General features: G+C 40.6%; 1 protein-coding gene across 1 annotated transcript in view; it reads right to left on the bottom strand.

The window, feature by feature from the left end:
• Positions 1 to 258: 258 nt before the first annotated feature.
• Positions 259 to 21352, bottom strand: part of cpne9 (copine family member IX) — a gene marked incomplete at both ends in the record, with an annotated part of 70581 nt that continues 49487 nt past the window's right edge. Inside the window, 13 exons of the mRNA XM_080030767.1 lie at positions 259 to 444; positions 3193 to 3266; positions 6537 to 6594; positions 7159 to 7261; positions 11399 to 11526; positions 12366 to 12547; positions 13927 to 13973; positions 14907 to 14968; positions 15204 to 15257; positions 16029 to 16104; positions 16337 to 16378; positions 17865 to 17969; positions 18758 to 18861. Coding sequence (XP_079886893.1) covers positions 259 to 444; positions 3193 to 3266; positions 6537 to 6594; positions 7159 to 7261; positions 11399 to 11526; positions 12366 to 12547; positions 13927 to 13973; positions 14907 to 14968; positions 15204 to 15257; positions 16029 to 16104; positions 16337 to 16378; positions 17865 to 17969; positions 18758 to 18861 — 1221 coding nt within the window. The remainder of the gene's footprint in view (positions 445 to 3192; positions 3267 to 6536; positions 6595 to 7158; positions 7262 to 11398; positions 11527 to 12365; positions 12548 to 13926; positions 13974 to 14906; positions 14969 to 15203; positions 15258 to 16028; positions 16105 to 16336; positions 16379 to 17864; positions 17970 to 18757; positions 18862 to 21352) is intronic.

Here is a 21352-nt window from a genome sequence, read left to right on the forward strand (position 1 = left end):
AAAGTCATGGTTTAAGAGTCAATTTTCTTTTCGTACAGTAAATGAAACGTGAATGTGAGAGCCAGAGATGGGAAACAGCAGTGTGTGAGTTAGTCGGGTATGAGTGAGTGTGTGATGGGGCCTGTTTAGCTTCACAAGTCATAAGAGAGGAAAGAGGGGTTCGATCACTCCTTTTTAAAATGACAAATAACTGCATGGGAAGTGAGCATAGATAAAGCATAGGATAGGCAGGGACATGGCTGTGGCTGTGTGAGGGGCTCAGATAGTATGCTGGTGTAGCTCTGGTAACGGTGAGGAGGAGAGGGCCGGTCGCGGTTCAACCCCTTTGCTCTTCATAAAAGACAGCAGCTGCTCGGGGATCTCTGCGAGGACATCCTTAGCCAGCCGGGCCATGCTGAGGACCTGGTTGCCAGATCTGTCGATGTAATCTCTGAATGGAACAAACTGGTAGTGGGAGGAAATAGTTATTTAGATTTTTGTATGTACATTGTAAATATACGTTGTAGTGTGTTCTTTTATTTAAAGGTCACATATCATGCTCTTTTTCAGGTTCGAAATCATAATTTGGGTTTCCACTTGAAGAGTGGTAGAGTAAAAAAAATAATAATTATATTCTCACAGTGACATTGCCGAATCTCCTATTTTCAGCCTCTGTCTGAAATGCTCTGTTTTAGAACCATGTCTCTTTAAGCCCCGCCTTCCAAAATGCCCAGTCTGCGATGATTGGGTGTTTTTTAATCTACCTGCCAGTTAGTTTCAAGGGGATCTGGGGCTGAGACTTATCACAGGTGGAGGTAGTGGTAAGTCAGGTTGGTAATGAGAGGGCGTGTCTTCTTCAGTTGTGATGTCATACGTTTTCAGAAAGGTGGAGATGGAGAAAAAGAAAGGGTTGTTTTTTCTCATACTTTGGGAGTCTTTAGTCACGCCGGGGACCCATATTAATGTTGAAAACCCATGAAAAAGTGCATCTTGCATAATAGGTGACCTTTTAGTAAAAAACATATCTCATTGGAGGGATTGAGAAACATGTAGACTTTTTCTCATTATGTTATTGTTCCACAAGCCCTTTTCATACAGTACATACCATTGCTGAAGCCATCAGTCTGGTGAACACAGACAACTTCGGTGACATAAATGTATGTTGCTGTTATATTGAGATTTATATTGAGATTGACACAATTTGTATTTTCTCGAGGGTCGTATTTTATTATATGGCGAATGGTGCTGCATACCATGACACATAAACAAAGATAGAACATGACATTGTGTTATGACATTGTCTTTTGTAATTCCTATTTGCACACAGTCAAGTGTTTATCCCGGAAGTTATTTTTATTTGACCTCTTTTGCCCTTTCTGACCTTTATTGCATACTTTAAACAACTCCTTTAGCCTCCTTCGGCCCATTTTTGGTCCCTTGGGATTCATATGAATATTAAAATAATATGAATGTATTTTTCAATCATCTCTACATTATTTTTTCAACTTTGGTCTTTACCATACAAACCATATTCATCTTTGTTTGAAGGATTTTAACCATTTATATGCCAGCTGGTTGACATAATGTCACTGGGTTTAAAAAGATTAAATTAAAAGCCGAGGCCCAGTTGCCAAATTTAATGCCAGAATTATAATATGCAGCTACTTGACCTCTGACCGTTTGCTTGAAGATTCAAGTGTGTGATGCTCAAGCAGAGATGTTGAGTGGGCTACAGAGGTCTGGTATGCTAACAAAAGATGATTTATTGAGTGATATATTCACAGTGGAGGTGGAACAAGACGTGAGAACAAATCTCTCTCTGTATAAATAATCAGTGTTGCCGCAGTACAGGCAGCCATCACATTGAATCAGTAACTGAAAATGCATTTAAAGGAAACTTAAGTGAAAAAAAATTCTGCTACACCTGTGATGATGTTATGATTGAATTATTGTCATAAGGTTAGAGGCATTTGAAGGATTACTTCAAGCACGCAACTTAGATTACAGCTGTCAGAGATACACAGTTGAGGGTTAGGGTTTTAAAAACACAATATACAGTACATTTCAATACATCTAGAAACTGTACATTTATCATTTTAAACAAGGCTTTAACATTTTAGCAAATGCTCTGCCGGCTGACTGACCCGTCTGCACATTAAACTACAATAGTACTGTGATGATAATGTGCTTCTTGTTTTCTCATATCTCTTAAAAGGCTTTTTGAAAATTGCAGTTTTCTACTGCCACATCTGGTTCCATCAGTACCTGATGATTGTAAAACGTATTGCAAAACTATTTAAAGAAATAACTACTTGTTCTTGTTGAGTTAAAAAATCACGGGGCGCTCCGGTGGCGTAGTGGATAGAGCGCGTACCATATTGGCTCCGGCCTTCGTTGCAGTGGTCACGGATTCGAATCCGACACGTGGACCTTTACTGCAGGTCATCCCCCCTCTCTCTCTGTCTCCCCATTTCAACTCTGTACTATCAAAATAAAGCTTGAAAATGCCAAAAAATAATCATGAATAAAATCATAGTAGGTAAAATGTCTTTGAGGGCATAAACGGTAAGGAAACATCTTTCTTCTTGTCAGTTTTCATAGTGACTTTTGACACATGTCTTTTTCAAGATATAACCTTCTGCTTGAGTTACTTCAATTCGTCCAATTCTATTACCTAATATATAGGGGCTGTTTAAATTAAAGCATTAACGCGGTGTGATTAATTTCTGGAATTAATGCACTTAATGCATTATTAAACCTCTTTAAAGCCTGGTACAAAAATGTTTTGTACCTCATTTTTATTCTATTGGAGGTTAAAATCTAATTAGAGGCGCAACATTTTGAGTGACAGCTAGCCGCAGGCCTTCGCTTTGCCTCAGAGGTATACGTGAGTTAGATGGGCATATCTCCCTCCCCCTGACGTCAAGTGTTTTTGGTAAGAGGAAATGAGGCGGAGGCAAAATCTAACAAGATGGCGAAGCGCATAGGAGAGGACGATTGGATGCAATTTTACATAACTGAGATCAGGCCGGATGCTACATCCATTTTATATACCACTGGAATGGTATATAAAATGCATGAAAAAAACAATACATGTCCTAGTGTGTGTTGTGAATGTAAGCCATGCTCATCTGGGGTATACTCCCCATGCTGCTGTTAACAGGAACATACTGAAGGCTTTCTAGCAAAGTTAAATAGAATGATGATGCTTACCTGTACAATGTCTCTCTCAGCAAGACGTCCTCTGGAGGACACTCTAACTTCATCTCCATCCAGCTCCTCCATCGCTAAAAGATTCAAGATGGTGTATTTGTCATATGCACAACAATAACAGCAGCAGTCATTGTTAATGAAATTCTTAAGTCCCAAGCTCCTCTCAACAATGCAATATAGAGGAAGAACATGTATAATAGAAACACACAAGTGATGAAAGCCACCTGAAACACCAATACACACAAAAGTAGTGCAAGGACACAGTGCAGATAAATAGTGTAGAGGTAAGGTGTACCATAATACATATAAAGTAAAATGCAAAATAAAGTTTAATTAAATGTAGGAAAAATAGAACATTGTACATGGAATAAAAAACAAAATGATAATAACTGTAGTGAAATTGGATACTGTTCATGTAATAGAAATAATGTTGAACATAATAGAAAAAATTTGTATAAGTGATGTGGTGTGGTTAACATTATTTTAAAACATATGTTAACTGTTACAAAGTGGCATAGTGATGAGCTTAGTAGCTCATGTGTTCAACAGTCAGGAGAGGAAGCCATAGAGTGAATATTATTTAATACTGGAGCCACCCAAGGACAATATACAGCAGGTACACTCTGTTCTTTTGGGTTTTCATAGTGGAAATTCTGAAGTGGAACATGGAAAGTAAAAACAAGTATTCAGCAGGGAGTGGGTAGCACACGTCATGCACAACAGCCTAAATTATGCACAATCCAACAACAGGCCATACAATCTAAGTTAGTGTGGCAACTCATTGGAAAAGCACAGTATCTTAAGAGTGGTGCTATGGACGCTTTCAGATATCCATTTCAACTATGGCCAAACAGTTTTCGAGATTCAGACTCATTGTGAGGGGTATTCAAAAACAACATGGGACACAACAGTGTATATCTTGAGTTTGAGCCCCACTGGATGTGTGACACTGCCATGGAAAGGTGACAGAGCACATGCTTAGGTCACATCATCAAAAAGACACACAAGGAACCAGAACAAAATGACAGGACTAACACTAGAACTGTGAAAGTGACATGCTAGGTCAAAAAGTACACAGCCCCAAGACAGAGACAATAACAAACAGAGGCAATTAGGCTTGGCAATAAAGTACTAACACACACACACACACACACACACACACACACACACACACACACACACACACACACACTATATCTTTCCGAGTTAGTTATTGAGCCACTTTGACCTGTGACCCCCGTACATTCCTGATTACTTCTTCTACCAATCCAACCAATTGATTGCTGGAACAAATGGAGAAAGATGGGCCATCTAACCCAAGTATGAGTTGTGAAGTAGTCACACCCTGCTGAGCAGTAACACACTCTCACACACTCTCACACACAACAGGTCCCCACTGAACAGTCATTGATCTGTGGGCTGGAAGATGCCTGGACACTTGACTCCATTGACTTTGTGCAGCAACCCTCCCAGGAAAAGTAAGACCTTACTGAGATGAAATATAATGCAGCCGCTAATAGTGGTTTCCTGTTTGTTCACATGATCCCCATCAAGTAAGATAAAAGTCAATGCCAAAGTCAAATGCTGCCTTCCATATAACCGATCACACATTTAAATTTAAACTGTTTAGTGTCAATGCTGTATGAAAAGTTTTCAGTGCACGTTGCCTCCTATTGGAAAGGAAATTTCAAAATAATTTGACCAGGCAGTGACACAGAGCAATTGTGCAAATGTGCCTGCCAGCCGGTTCGGCCCGAAATGGACCAGCCTTTCAGGGAAGTTCCCAAACCTGGTCTGTCCACCCCTGCTTATATATGCACAAGTAATTAAAATGGAGTCAGGTATCAGATAGGTGATGTCAATTATGAAGTGTTTTGTTCAAAATGGCCAGGGTTAAAGTGTCAAATTGCAGGAGGTTGTTCAGAGTGCTGCTCTGGGGAGAATTGTCTATTATGTAGTGACTGAGTTCAGGGTTCTGATTGCCTGGGGAAAAATACTTTTCCTCAGTCTTTGTGTGTGTGTTTTTGGTCTGACCTCAGAGTCACAAAAAGTCTGTTTCAGGCGTGATAGGGATTCTTGATAATCATTTTTGCTCTGCTGGTACACCGTCTGGTGTATACATCCTGTAGAGAGGGGAGTGGGGTGCCCATGGTCCCCAGCCGACCTGTCCCCCCTATGCAGGGCTTGCTGGTCCCGGGAGGAGCTATTTCCATACCAGACAGTGATAGCTTCAGTCAGTATTCTCTGTATGGTGGTAGAGTAAAAGGATTTCAGGATCTCCTGGGAGACCTTAATTCTCCTGAGCTTTCTGATGTGATATAGTTGTGCCTTGCCTTCTTCACCACAATGTCCGTTTGCCACAGGAGGAGGCACTGGTCCGGGCACCACGTTGTCAGGTATGACACCTTCTGAGGGTAGGCCCTTTCATCTTTGTTAGTGATCGGGCCCACCACCACCACTTCATCCACACATGTGAGGATGGTATTGGGGCTGGGCCTGGTGTACAGGAAATACAGCAAAGGGCTCAGCACACAGCCCTGGGGGACTCCAGAGTTAAGGATGATGGGATTTGACATGTGCCCACCAGCCATGACAGCCTGAGGCCTGGTTGTCAGGATTCGGAAGTCCAAGATCCAGGCACACATTGAGGGGTTCAGGCCTCAGAAATCAGCCTGGAGATCTATATTGGCCAGGGCACTTTGAAAAACACATTTAAAATCTCAACTGGGCTCTTTTTTCATTTGCTAACAATTGTTCAAATGCTCAAAATGTAAACATGTTTTCATTGCTTTTAGAAAATGTGCATTCAAGGACCACAATTTCAAAATGCATCAACTTGTTTCGCATTTGTACTCCACCACCGAAACACTATAAATATGATGTGTTGCATCACTCCAGTAACCATTGTGATGTACTTATCGAGAACATTTGCAGAATAATAGCAATAAAAGGAAAAACAATCTGGATGATTTTGTTGGGAAACAGGTAACAGAGAAGACAGGTGTATAAGTGGCATGGAGAGGTAGAAGGTGTGGCAGAAAAATAACTAGAGATTACTAAATCTAATGTTTTTGTGGTGACTAGATTACTCCTTCTTCTAATGCCAGTTGCTCATCTATTGTTTTGTGGCTGATTGCTTTGCCAGGTGTAATGGCTGAGTGAATCACCTGTGAGTGTTCCACAGGGCGTTGCTGAGACACTGTTTGAACGTGTTGTCTCCTGGAAATAAAATCACTTCATTTACAGAAGAGTAAAGGGTAGGGGAGATTTTGACCCTCCACTCTCATGTGGACTAAGGTTGAGTTTCTGATGAATTATACCTATTACTAAAATGGATTACTCACCATCAAATTCAGCCGGTCCAACACCCACAATTATTATGGACAGGGGGAGTGATGATGCCTGCACAGAAGTCAAATATAAAAGACAAGCAATGATCAGTTCTGTGGATTGAAACAATTAAGGATCCATATATAATATTTGGGAGAACAACAGCTTTCAAGAGACTTGAATTATTATAACGAAGGTAGCACTGTCTAGTAAATGCATTCATTAATTTAATTGTGGTGAAAGGTGAAAAATTAGTTGTATTCTGATGTGTCTACTTTATTTCTCAGGTATAACTTCAAACAGAACTGGTTGGCGGACCAAACTGTTTTAATCTTAGAAAGCGCATAGAAATATAATGGAGATTTTGCCCACAATATTCCCTGTAAAAGACAGAAGCACTGCTATCCATGTGTGTGTGTGTGTGTGTGTGTGTGTGTGTGTGTGTGTGTGTGTGTGTGTGTGTGTGTGTGTGTGTGTGTGTGTGTGTGTGTGTGTGTGTGTGTGTGTGTGTGTGTGTGTGTGTGTGTGTGTGTGTGTGTGTGTGTGTGTGTGTGTGTGTGTGTGTGTGTGTGTGTGTGTGTGTGTGTGTGTGTGTGTGTGTGTGTGTGTGTGTGTGTGTGTGTGTGTGGTACTCACATTGACCACAGCCTCTTTGGTCTGGACCATGTCAGATATCACACCATCTGTGATCATCAATAGTACAAAGTACTGAGAGCCATCTGTAATCTCAGCTGCACAGCTGGGGAAAGCGCACGCACACACATATCAAACACACACACACACACACACACACACACACACACACACACACACACACACACACGAGTGTTAGAGCATCCTACCTGTGAACCAAAGTAACAAACTAGTAGAACACATCTGCCTGTTGGTCTCATTACATACATTATACTATGGTCTACAGTGGCTCAGGACTTGAATGAAGCATTGCCAGTAAAACACACAGTAACTTATTACTCTGACCTTTTGACCTTCCTGAAGTTATGTTGGCCATATCACCTGCATGGCCATTTCTTTTCTCCTTTCTGTTCGATAGGTGCTGCAATTTTAATTCCTCTGAGAAAAATGCTCTCATGATCATGTCTTCACTAGTGTACATTTGATTCTGGTGTAAAACTAATGCCTGAAGACTTATTGCATATTGTAATAAATAGAAGTTATTCGACATGGCACCCAGAGATACTCTACATATCTAATGTTTCTTGGTTTCTTGGTCAACTAACCTAGCGTTACGTCCAATGCCAAGTAAGTCAGAACTACATTATTTTGTGGGATGAAGTCTTTTACAGTGAAACATTCACTAACTCAAACCAGTATGTGATGCAAAGCCATAAGCCAGTACCACTACAATACTACATTGCAGGATAACAGTTTACCAACATCTGCTCTATCCTGAAGTTAAGAGTCAGACTTGAATTAACATGGGTTTTAAGAAGTGCTTTTGTAAGGGTGAAGAGAACAAGAGTAATACATGTGTTTTCATAAATATAAATTCAAAATGCATTTAATATCCAATACTTTTGAATGCTAATGTTGTTAGCAAATGACCACAGATGACAACCTAATAGTCATCGCTGGAAAATGTAAATGGGTTTAATCCCCATCCAAAAACCCTTTGTTTTTAAGTTGCAGTTTCCATGGCGGAGTGCTGTTTTCTGCCTAAAACTACAACCTCGGGCAAGCCTTCACAAATAATAAAGCACAGAAAAACCCTGCATGAAGACAAGTATGTGACCATGCTTCTTATTTTTTTAAACGCTGTTCAGTCCCTTCCCAACATGGAGTTTGTGAAGGAAAAACAACCTAATAATATTATGTATTGCCAAATATCGTCGTTGGCTTGATAAGAAGCCAGATGAGTTTGCAGAAGTGTTTCAAGACGTATATGTGTTAGTGTTAGTGTGTGTCTGTGTGTTTGTATGTGTCAAGCCAATTGTATTGTCAATTTCTGCAACATGTGCCAGACATACAGTGGAATAAAAAATAAGTTTATCTCAGACCCACGGTGCAATATGTACAAAGGATAAAGAAAGATAGGTAATATATGCAATAAATCGAGATATACCAAACAGTATATAAATGTAAATAAATATTTTGCAATACAAAGAACATTATTTACAATGTTTGCAATACACAGTAAACAAAGAAATTGAAAATATATAATATATGGATAATTGCTGAGTGAGTATAGTACATATTGAAAAGAAAGCACTGATTTTAGGCGGAATATTGTCCGTGAGAGTCTTTACCTCTATCCTTTACCTGCTGTTTGTGCAAGGAGGCAGAATCTAATACCAGCATCTGAGCTGTTCCACCTGACTGAACCTGACATTGATCTGTGAATCAATCTTTCTCTTTTTCTCTGTGCACGAACAGTTTATATTCAGTGTACATTCATGTATGTTAATATCTCTTGCTGCTTGACACAGCTGGGGGTTCAAACACAGGGTCGGATAAACTTGATAGTTCAGTAGGCTAAAATGTTCAACACTTTTCTATGGTCTTACAACCAGGTAAAACCAAAAGTTCACAGTTATGAAATGGAAACAGCTGCCTTAATTAGGTCTCCACCTATTTTACCCTTTAGTAGCCTGTCATATATTGTAGGTCTTAGCTTTGAGGTGCAATAGACAAAGATATTCGGCCAAAGTATTTTAATCATTTATAAACTGATAAACAAAATATTTTTTTTTAGCAAAACACAGTATTCTCAGCAATGGTAATTGTGTATCCAAAGTCATAATAATACCAAAAGCTGTCCCACAAGGCTTTGTATTAGCACCGGTTCGGTTTTCCATTTTGATAAATAATAAAGGAACGACCAACCAGCGCAGATGAATTGAAATGCAAAACAGTTATCGATACAGTTTCACAATGCCTAAATCACTGACCTTCAGACTGCCTTTCACAAACTTCTGCTATCATTTAACTAATTAACATTTACTTTGAATGTACAAGAAACCTAATTTATAACATTCTCCTGAAACAAAAGATAGATAAATATACTCTTCTGAGAGTAGCTGGAAATTAATTAGTAAAGGTCTCTTAGTAAAGGTCTCTTTGCAGTGATATCTTGGCATATGGTTGAATGAAAAATTTGCTTTCCATACTCGCATAGATAACATTGTCATGATATGTATCCCATTTAATTCATTTTCAGGAAGTGCTTCTCCTTTAAAGACAGACAAAAATAATTCTGGATTATCGTGATGCCCTATGGATTTGATTTACATTAGTCCATCTCTTTACCTTTTACTTTGAATATTGGATCATGAGTTAACCTGATGGACCCTTACTAAAATATATAGAACGATTTCTATAATAATTATTATACAACATTGTTTTTATAGAGAGCTTTTCTAGGAACTCAATGTCCCTGTCAACCTTTTTGAATAATGTGTTGTGTAATGCTCTTCTCATGAGAGCTCATCAAGATGGTTCATTTCAGAGTCTGTAATGAAAAAACTGGCTATTGGCAAGTTTCTATTACATGGTATCAACTCTTATCTAGTCTACCTAGTACAGGTCTTTTTATGGAGGTAGTTTTCCATCACAAGATAGTACAAAGAATAGGACTGCCTCTGTGTAGCTGGTCTTCATAGCAACCTTAGTGACTTCCATTAAGCGCCCTATCTTGTTCTGCTCTTCTTTAGTGCAGTTATTGTGAAATGTTGTTTTTGTATCAATTACCGCTTGGTCCTTTACCACTAAGAAAAACGTTGCGCGCCATAGCAGGATGTCTTATTGTTTGATTTCTCAAACATGAAACACTACAGTAGCTTGGCTGTTTGTTACGCGTTTGCAGGCTTACCCCTTCAAAGGGGTTACAGTCCCCCCCCACCTAATTCCTACATAAGCTGCATGAGGATAGCCCCTATGTTAGCTAGCTGCACCTGGACAGCCATGACTTTGCATATCTTAGAAACATAAATTGAAATGTTTAGACAGTGATGTAGAATGGCTGCAAACAATGAATTGGGTGAAAGTAAAATATAGCCCAAATTAAAACGGTTACAGGTAGAGTTTGGCAAATATAAGATAATGTCTAAAAGGTGTCTATGGTTTGCTTACTTTCTATTTACGTTTTCCCTTGTTAAGCAGCTCTTCAACTGTCCTTTCTACTAAAAGTCTGATTTATAATTTTGTCAATTTATTAAAGTATAATATTGCAAGAATAATATAATATGAGGCATTTATCACAATGCCAATATGTGTATTTTATACACACATACAGCAAAAAATGTATTAAATATAACACAACTTTATAAAACTGTAATGCAATATGTTATGCCAATGTAAATTACTGTTAAACTTGTATCCTTAAAAAAATCTCAGTGTTTCTGGTCTACAGACATACATTAAATACGGTGTAAAAGCCCCACATGGTAAGCACTTTCCCTTTCAACTTCTCAACTTGTGTCTAGATGATATGCATACATAAACGCATGTTTTTATTAATAAAACATGATGAATGGATACACTGATCTAGATACAGACATTTGAAATTGAAAAATCGTCCGCCATAACCGACTTGTTTGAGAAAACCACACAGTCATTGATAGCATCTTCTCATAGTTCATACAACACAAACATATCCTCTGGATTCTAAATTTGAGATAAATTAATTCAATTATTCAAAATAAAAAGATTATTAGCTGATCGTTAATCCTGCACATGTTGAACTGACACGTGCTGTGTCATAAATAACAACACACCATCTCTAATCCGGTGAAAAAGCTTCTCATCAGTCATGTCAGCAAAAATGTTAGATAAGATCCAAGCCTATAAATACAAAAACAAATTGATTTAACTGGAACCTTGGATTGGAAAGTGAAATTGTAGCCTTAACTTCCGAACTTACTTTGCCACTTTACTAATCACAGGTGCAAAGTTGGTGGGTCCGTACAGCTGTACCGTCCGCAGGCTCTGGAAATAGGCTTCCAGAACTCCCTCTATGCCCACACAGTTTGGATTCTCACTGTCTCCACTCTGCAACAGATTCAAGATGGTTTATTTGTCATATGCACAACAATTACAGCAGCAGTCACTGGCAATAAAATGAAATAAGTCCCAAATAGGTACTCCAGTGAATGCATTTCCAAAAAGTAGATATACCTCAGGATTTGGTCCCTGACTTTAGTAGACACTGTCTAGCTCATAAAATGAAGAAAGAAAGAAAGAAAGAAAGAAAGAAAGAAAGAAAGAAAGAAAGAAAGAAAGAAAGAAAGAAAGAAAGAAAGAAAGAAAGAAAGAAAGAAAACGGAATCCTACAACTCCCACATTGCAAGTCTATAGAGCCAATTTGTGACATTTCTCCTGGGAAATGACTGTCTTTTAAACTATACTATATGCACCTAGTTTGGAACTCAAGCTTTCAGTTTACCGCTCAATTTATCCGGGCTCAAGCTGAAATTACCCAGGTGACATCATGTTGAATTCAAACAGAACGTTGTAATACTTTTATAAAAACGCCACTGCCTACCCACTGCCTACATTCACCCTTTTTAAACGAAGCTTTCAACATTGTAAAGGTGGTTTTATTTAAGCTAAATAGATCAATAGATAAGCCGGGAAAAAGTTGGCCTTGCTTGAGCTTAGCATCCAGCTGTTTCTGAATGGTTGCACTGATCCCTCAGGAGGACACAAGGAGGAAGTAGAGGGGATGCTGGGTAATTCCCGCTGGCAGGCAGATGCGCCGGCTTCTTAACATGTGCGGCCAGCTGTCCTCTAAACCGCAACCCTGCTATTTTGCTTGTGCATGTGTGACTTGTATGCGTGAATTCATTGGTTTGTGTGTGTGTGTGTGTTGGCATGTATGTGTGCCTCACCAGTGGGAAGGCGTGGGAGATTTTGTCGTCGGGGGGCAGCTTAGCTCCGAAACCATAGGCAGGAAAGAGCTTGTCACTGTCGTAGTCCTGGATGATCTCACCTACTGCTTTCAGGGCCATGGCGTACGCATTCATCTGGTAGGGACTCATATAGTGGAGCGAGGTGGGCTGGGAGGGGTTACCTGGGAGGCAGACACACACACACACACACCGCATGTTTTCATCACTTCCTAGGACATTACACTGTTAAATCATTTCCTGGAGACTTGCCCTAACCACAACCACTACTTGCCTAACCCTACCCTAACCTAAACCTAGATCCTAAGTCTACCCTTACCTCAAAGCAAGTCTTTACCCTAAAATGTATTTTCTTACGTAATAGGGCCTTCCATTTTGTCCCCAAAAGGAAGGAACGTCCCCACAATATCACTGTGTAAACATAATAACGTCCCCACAACATGAGTAATACACACCCACACACACACACAAACACAAGGAAGTCTCCCTCCTTCTCTTTTTGGTTTTCACCAGCGAAATACAAAGTGAGTAAGTCATCAGTGGAACACAGGAGATGAATAATGCCTGACTGTCTGCTTTTAAACAGCTGTCCAAACACGGTGTGTGCATTTGCATTTTGAATTCCAATATACAAAAGGCTATAACTATGATGAACTATGTTAATAACCATGGCTTTCACAGTCACTTGCAGAAAAATAAAAATGTTTCATCACTTGAAAATGAAAGATTCATGTGCTGATCATCATTATAACACTGCAACTTTAAAAACGGACAATATTTTTCCAATTATTGCTCACATGTGAACGTAGTAGATCAGACAAAAAGCAATATGCTCTTATCTGCACTGTGTCCTTGGACTACGTTTGTGTTTATTTGTTAATCAGGTATTGCTCTCTTCACTTCAGTTTTTCAAGAGGCGCCTGGGACTTAAGAATTGCATTGCCAATGACTGCTGCTGTAGACTCTCTCCTATTTAAAAGCCTTGCCCTGCTTTAAAGGGAATGAAAACAGGGGGCCTGATTTGATCAGTATATGCCTGCCCCTAACACACCTATACTGATAATGTATTCCTGCTAATCCCATTTGGCTTCCAACTGCATTGCAAATGTTGACACCGCCCATGGAAACAGCAGACACGTCCATTGTGCCCTGTGCAACTTGCATGGTTGACTGCACTTTCCACCATGTGAAAAGACAAGAGCCCGAATGTAACAATGTATTCAAGCCACCATTACCAGAGAAAATGGAAATGGCCATGAAGAATGAAAAAAGGTCAGGTTACTGAGGGGGAAAGGGACAAATTGACTTTGATACTGAATTATTATATTTTAAAACTAGCTGCTATACACACACTCCTAAACTGTACTGAAATGGTTGAGAGGTCATATCTGGTTTAATTGTGTTGTGATACAACTGCATAGAGGCAGTAGATAGTTATATAAACACACCTGCACACCACAATAAATGACGATATATGTCTTGGATGTATCGTTATTTTATTGTGGTGGGCATATATCTGAAAATAAACCAGGACGTGATTTACCATTGGATGCTGTGAAGTCTATAGCCACTGTGAAGTTCAGCTGTGTTCTGTTGCAAAGACAAGAATCAAAGAGGGAAAAAAAATTAGAAAAATGACAAAAATCATCAGACAATGAATTCATTATACAACACACACACACACACACACACACACACACACACACACACACACACACACACACACACACACACACACACACACACACACACACACACACACACACACACACACACACACACACACACACACACACACACACACACACACACACACACACACACACACACACACACACACACACACACAGTCTCCCACACAATGAGTTGCAAATGTAATGAGTTTACTGGTTCACTGGCTAATTAGTATGGCGGGACAATATTCCCTCCACCATCTTGATTGTTTAATTAGGCTAAAATGAATGGAACCAGTAATTAAAAGAGAATGAACTGAATAAATTAGGTATTAACCAATGTAATCTACCACCAAAAACTTTACTCCTAACCCTGCCAATATGAATTAAATGTGATGCTCTGTAAAAAGGAGTTTTGGGGAAATTCAATCGAGTATCTTCAGGTTATTTCAAACACACACACACACACACACACGTTGGGTTTTCATCACTTCTGAGGAAATTACATAGACTTACATTCATTTCCTGGAGACTTGCCTTAACCATAACCACTGTTTTCCTAACCCTAACCCTAACCCTGACCTACACCTAAGTCTACCCTTACCTTAAAGCAAATCTTCACCCTTTTATGTCATTATTACGTTATGGGGGCTATATATTTATTTTGTCCCCAAAATATCACTGTGTGAACAGTAAAATTTCCCCACAACATGAATAATACCAGCCCATGCAGACACACACACACACACACACACACACACACACACACACACACACACACACACACACACAAACAACCAATAGCTATTGACACACACTGGGAAAGCAGGCTAATTATTATTCCACTCACCCTCCTCTGATGAAATCCACAAAGGTATACTCGGACTCCACTTTGAAGGACAGGAGAGTTACCTGGCGAGCACACACACACACACACACACACACACACACACACACACATGGATACACACACACACGTTCCGCCACACATACAGGGTGATAAACAGAGGAGGAAGGTGGAAAAGACAAACAGGTGGCCAGACGGAAGAGGAGTCAGTGTGAGGGAGAAGCAGATGTAAGCTATATAAATATATACGAAAGCTTAGAATACCAGGGGAAATGACATTGGTGAAGTGGGTGTACTCACAGTTCCAGAATTAATGTATTTCTTCTTTCTGCCTTTCTTCTTGGGATTTAAAACCTGCCCGGTTGATGGGGGGGGAAAGTGGGTCAGTGATTGAGAGGGTGCTTGTGAAAACCACTTGATATCCTGGGATGATCTTCGATGATGAACATGAATTATTCAACAGATGCCTGATAATCATTGCAGCTCATTTAACTGCGTACGAATGTAGACAGTAGAGAAGAGAAAAACTGAGACCTGAGAGTTGAAAAGATCTATCTATCTATCTATCTATCTATCTATCTATCTATCTATCTATCTATCTATCTATCTATCTATCTATCTATCTATCTATCTATCTATCCAAAAGACAGTGACTATAATGATACTATAATAACGTTTTTTCTTTGGCTAGCCAGCCTAGCATGGTCCTACCAGACCATTGTACTTAATTTCATTTGTACAGAGGGTCCGGAATCGCTCAATTTACAAACGTTAACTCACTTGAAGGTGGGTGTCTGTTGAAGTTTAAAACCATTGGCCCAGTGCCACTCTAGATCTGCAAACCTATCCCATAACGTTTGGTCGTGACATATGTCATGCGCCGGCTTCTGAGCCACTCCATTTGTTCGCTGATTGGACCGGCAAAAATCTGTCCGGAGAAAAAACCTAAGAATATACTGCAGACCCAGACTGACTACTGAAGGGAAATGAAAATTGAGCGGAAGTACGTAGGCGGGCGGTGCCAGGCTAGTGCCAGCCAGGAGAATGTATAGCAATTTTCAAAATCACCCAAATTGTAGTTAAATCGTTTTTCACTTTTCATATGAGAAGAACATTATTTCATACCTCATAGACATTGAACTGGTTCTGCCCCCGAGACAGCTCTCTGTAGCTGGTCGTAAACTCTCCAATGAAGTCATGGCTGTAGACAAACAACACCAACACGGCAAACATTAACACACACTTTATAATCAGAGATCAATGGCTATGTCTTTGTGTATCTGTTTTGGCGATCTCACAAATGAAGCAGTTGCACTCCTAAATCCACACCACACAATATACACAAGGTATTTTGGATATCTGTGTGACACTTGAAACATCAATGTGAATTAAAAGTCAACAGTGAAAGGTAATCCATAGAATGTTTTTGTTACCTTCCATCTCGATCCCAGTCAAAGACATCTACCTTCACCGTCCTGAAATAGACAGAGAATATCTCCAAAATAATATAATGAAACATTTCTAAAATCTTCACTTTACCTAGTCACTTCCCGTCAGTAAACTAAGACTTAAACTAATGTTTCATAAAAAAATAAAAACTCTTTTAAATTCATCACACAGGGAACAGAGCAATTACAAATTCACTGATGCAATAGTGTCTCACGGAAGAGGATGATTGGCATGGCAGGTACAGGGTGTTCTGATAATTACAAGGTATTTATATGCCAAGACTCGCTACCAGCATGGGAACTACTTCAATGCCACATCAAGCAGACAAGGAATGTACAAAAGCTCTTGCCTGCAGTACCATGAAAATATGAATCCACCAGTATGTGAAGAGGCAGATATAATGTACTGTCTATGTTGGTATTTTCTTTGGTCAAATGCCACAGAATTTCCAAAGTCAAATATTTCCAACTTATACATTATATCTTAACATTACGTATTAATGATAAGTACCATCCACACTTCTACTAACTAAATATAATATTAAAACCATTATTTGTTTCCCATTATCAAATGACCAAAACCAACAATGGAATTGAACCTAGTGACAAGTGTTGTCTGTGCATCCAGAGCTTACTATGCAAATGCATTCACTTATTCCTCTGTGCTATTGCCATAACTGCTGGGCATAAACATCAAGTGTACCAAAGGCTCGGAAATGTCCAGCAAATGCTACGTATGCTTTTATTTGGGTACCCTAACAGCATCAAGCTGTTTTGGTATATACCCTGTTTATATTTGATATTTTTGTTGTATTTACATGTATTATATTTGAAAAAATATAAGTAAACAGTATACAGTAGTCGTGTTTACAGAGCTTAGGCTGTGTATTAACACTTTTTTCAACGCACTCACAGTTCGTACAGGAATGAGATTTTGAGGAGATATTAACTGATTTGACAAAAAGTGATTTTGTCAACAAATTATTTTTTAGAATCGCTTACCACACCATTTTGAGGGACCGAAAAGCTTTAAAATATCACAAGGATAAATGGCACTGGATGCACATATGTATGCAGTGTGTACGTACACAAGTGGCTATCACAGGTGCTCAGCACAGTCCAACATGACTGATGTATAGCATGGCTGTTTGAAAACTGAGTCAGTCTCAATAACACCAGTGCTGGTCCCTGGGACAGCATGACCGACTGCTGGCATTATTCTGACCGCCCCAGCAACAGGTGATGTCATCCACTTTAGATTTTACCTGTGCCCTAAGTGTTCCCATTCTTAATTGAATCATAGAATCCTTATGTGTGCTTCGCCAGGACACAGGGATTTACTTAGCTCATGTTAACAACAATGAAAACCAGGTGAGCGTTTAACAGGTATGCTGTTTTTACTATGCTGCTTCATGCATGTTTCTTCAGTGTTTGTCGTTGTCATTAAATGGCTATAACAATTATTCACTCTTCATTCTCATACATAATGGAGTTATGCTGAATGTTTCCTGACCTGTCAAAGTCGCCGTTGCAGAGGGCTCTAACAGGGATGGTGAAGTGCTGCCACACCGGGTTCAGTGTGTTCTTGACCACCTCTGTTTTATGACAGATAGTAAACCTGCCAGCAAAGAAAATACAGACATGATGCCACTAAAAAGGGAGAGGACATTCATGTTTGCCCACATTGTACCTGAAGATAATCCCACATCACGTATCTGCCACTCCCTTTGCTACACTACAACATATTTTGCAAGTTGTATTTTTTTTTTTGTATTATTTATTATTATATCAGCTTAAGTATATCTGTGGGGCATGACGGAATATGTCTTACAAACATCCCTCCAAGCCAGAGCAGTGGAATGAAACAATTATCTTAAAAGGAGGAGAAAAGTCTTAAAATGATTCAGAATCTAATCATGGAAACAATTAATTTTATAAAATAAACAAGGGAAAACCAGATGAGAAATGTGACGTTATTTGCATGGAAGTCTGTAGGTTTCAGTTCATGCCAATGAACCACTGTCCTTTCTTTGTCTATTTGCAGCAATATTACACTTATAGGTATGAAAGCAGCTGTTTTTAAACAAAACAGTGACTCTACAGAGGCTGTAATGCTTCTATCAGCAGGACATCAGTACATAGTACATATTACCCACTTGGATATAAGTGCCTAAATGGTTTGTAGCAACAGATCTCCCCTGCAAACCTTACATGGCGAATCGACAACACTTATATACAGCCCTTTTATCCATAATGCTTTATATTTTTTATTCTCGTTCTCAGCAGGCTCCCATGCAAGGTGCTGCAACCAGGCAATGTTGGGTTCAAAGTTGACCAATTTACTATTTAACTAAGGGTGACCTCAAAGTCAACATTTGATTCGACCCTTTAATGCTTAACACTCACGTTCCATCTTCATTACTCCGATAGAAAACCAAGAAGGGGTCCGACTTGCCAAAAAAGTCTTTCTTGTCGAGCTTGTTGGCACACAACTGCATAGTAGCAATATCCTGGGAGTGAAGAAAAATTGTTTTAATTGAACATCAGTATAATTATTCTGATGCAATTTAATTTCTTCGTTTCTTCGGGAACTACTTTATTGTGGATTAAGGCAAGGGTTTTTGCGAGACACAAGCACAAAAGTGTTCAAGCCGAGATTCACTTTGAATACAAATTAATTGGCAATGTTAAAACTCACGCATAATGACAATGCAAATGTTGATCACAATCCCTAACTGTGAGGACTGGGGGGAGGGTTAGGGACACAGGTGCGGACCAAAGGGTGTCTTAAAGTTATCCCCGGAGGGATAACCACTAAATCGCTAACGCGAAGAAGGGGAGGGGGAGAAAACAAAAAGCACAAGGCTAGAAAGGGCCACACAGGCTACCTTTTAATATAGAAAAACTAAAGCACAAACTAAACCACCGCTGCCAAGCAGCTGAACGGAAACACACAAGTAAAACAGAAGACTAGAAAAACTTAACACAGAGAGCACTCAGAGACAACCTCTCACTACCTCTTAAGGTGAGATAATGAGCAGCACAGAGCACTGGGATCTCAGGGCATATATCATCTCCTCACACCTGGGTCCAATCAGCCAATCAGTGCCACACACCAGATTGCAGTGAGGGAATCAGTCACCATTCTCACGGAGAACCTTCCGTTTCCTCACAGGACCACCCCTCTAAGGAACGGCACCTGACGTTCCAACAGGACCCCCCACCCACCCCGGGTGGAGGCCTCCCTGGAGGGGCTAGTGGATCGGAACAGACTGGCTGGAGGCGGGAAACATGAAACACGGGGTGAATCCTCATGGACCGAGGAAGCAAGAGGCGAACATTGACGGGGTTTATCCTTCGAATGATCCTGAAGGGACCAACGAAACGTGGCGGCAATTGGCGAGACTCTACCCGCAGTGGGAGATCCCTTGTGGAGAGCCACACCCTCTGACCCACCCGATAGTTTGGGGCTGGGCGGCAATGTTGTTGTGACGTCTTGTTTCGGGTGCAAATTTTGCAAGCTGCCACAAACTCGCTCACATCTCTACCCATCCGGGGCCACCAGAATCTCCGTTTGAGAAAACCAATAGTGCGACGAACACCGGGGTGATTTGTGAGGTGTGTGGAGTGGCCCCACTCAAGCACTTGTGATCGCACTCGTGCCGGAACATACCGACAGCCTTGGGGCCCCCCTCCTGGGTCCGGCTCCTGCTGTTGAGCCCCCTGAACCACTGTGTCAATCTCCCCAGTCAGTGGGGCACAGATGTGGGTAAGGGGCACAATGGGCTCTGGAGAACTGTCACTATCTGAACACTGGAATCGTAGAGATAAGGCATTTAGCCTCTGATTTTTTGAACGTGGACGGCCCTTATGTTTACTAATGACTTCACTAAGTTCAGCGCACTCTGCAGGAACCCCATTTGCAAGAAGAGACACAGAGGGCGAAGAATCAGAGGGAGTCAAGGTCTCAATAACCCCGAGAGTCAGGCGGTCGCTGGGGGAAGCACAGGGAAGACCTACTGAACTGTGAGATTTTGAGACAGAGGCACTTGTGGCAGGAGGGGGCTCACATCCAACAGGTTGGAGTTGAACCGAGTCTGATTCCATCATGTGAGATGCACAGTTAGGACCCCAGCTCATCACCCTCCCAGTCCTCCAATTGATGTGAGGGTTGTGTTCCTTGAGCCATGGGTTTCCCAGAATGAGGGGTAACTGAGGTGTATCAATAAGAAAAAACTTAATCTCTTCCGTGTGATTGCCAATGCGAATGAAAATCGGGCAGGTGACCCTCTCAACCCTACCCCTACCCAATGGTTGCCCATCCACTGCATTAATTGCGAGTGGACAAGGAAGATCATAAATGGGTAAATTGAGCTTTCGGGCCAGGGTTGAGTCCATAAAACTACCTGCTGCTCCTGAATCAACAAATGCAGAGAAGGCGCGCCAGTGTCCATCCCATAATAACTCAAAGGGCAAAGGGGTGCAACTACTGACCACGGGAGGGGAATTATTACGACTCTGCAAGACCTCCCCAAGGTCTGACACGCCTACCCTGATTCCCTGCTTATTGTGTTTCTGCGTTGAGGGGCACTGGCGAATGAAGTGACCCACACTCCCACAGTATAGACACACGCCACTGCTCATACGCCTCCGTCTTTCCACGGGAGTAAGCCGTGCATGTCCTATTTGCATGGGTTCCTGATCATCATTGTTAAGGGACCCTTCAGGCAGGGTAGGTCTTTCACAAGGGATGCTAAACTCCTCAGACATCTGGTGGGTGTACGCTTGTTTTCTCTCTCTATTGCGCTCACGAATTCTGTTGTCAATTCTAATAGCCAATGAGATTAAATCCTCAAGTGAATCTGGAACCTCACGGGAAGCGAGCTCATCCTGAACTCTCTCAGACAAGGCATGACTAAAAGTGGTCACTAGAGCCTCCCTGTTCCAACCTGACTGCGTAGCTAAAGTCCGGAATTTAATTGAAAATTCTGCAACGCTTGC

Source organism: Ammodytes marinus (genome assembly GCF_949987685.1).
Source record: "Ammodytes marinus genome assembly, chromosome: 7".
In the NCBI taxonomy this organism is placed as follows: domain Eukaryota; kingdom Metazoa; phylum Chordata; class Actinopteri; order Uranoscopiformes; family Ammodytidae; genus Ammodytes; species Ammodytes marinus.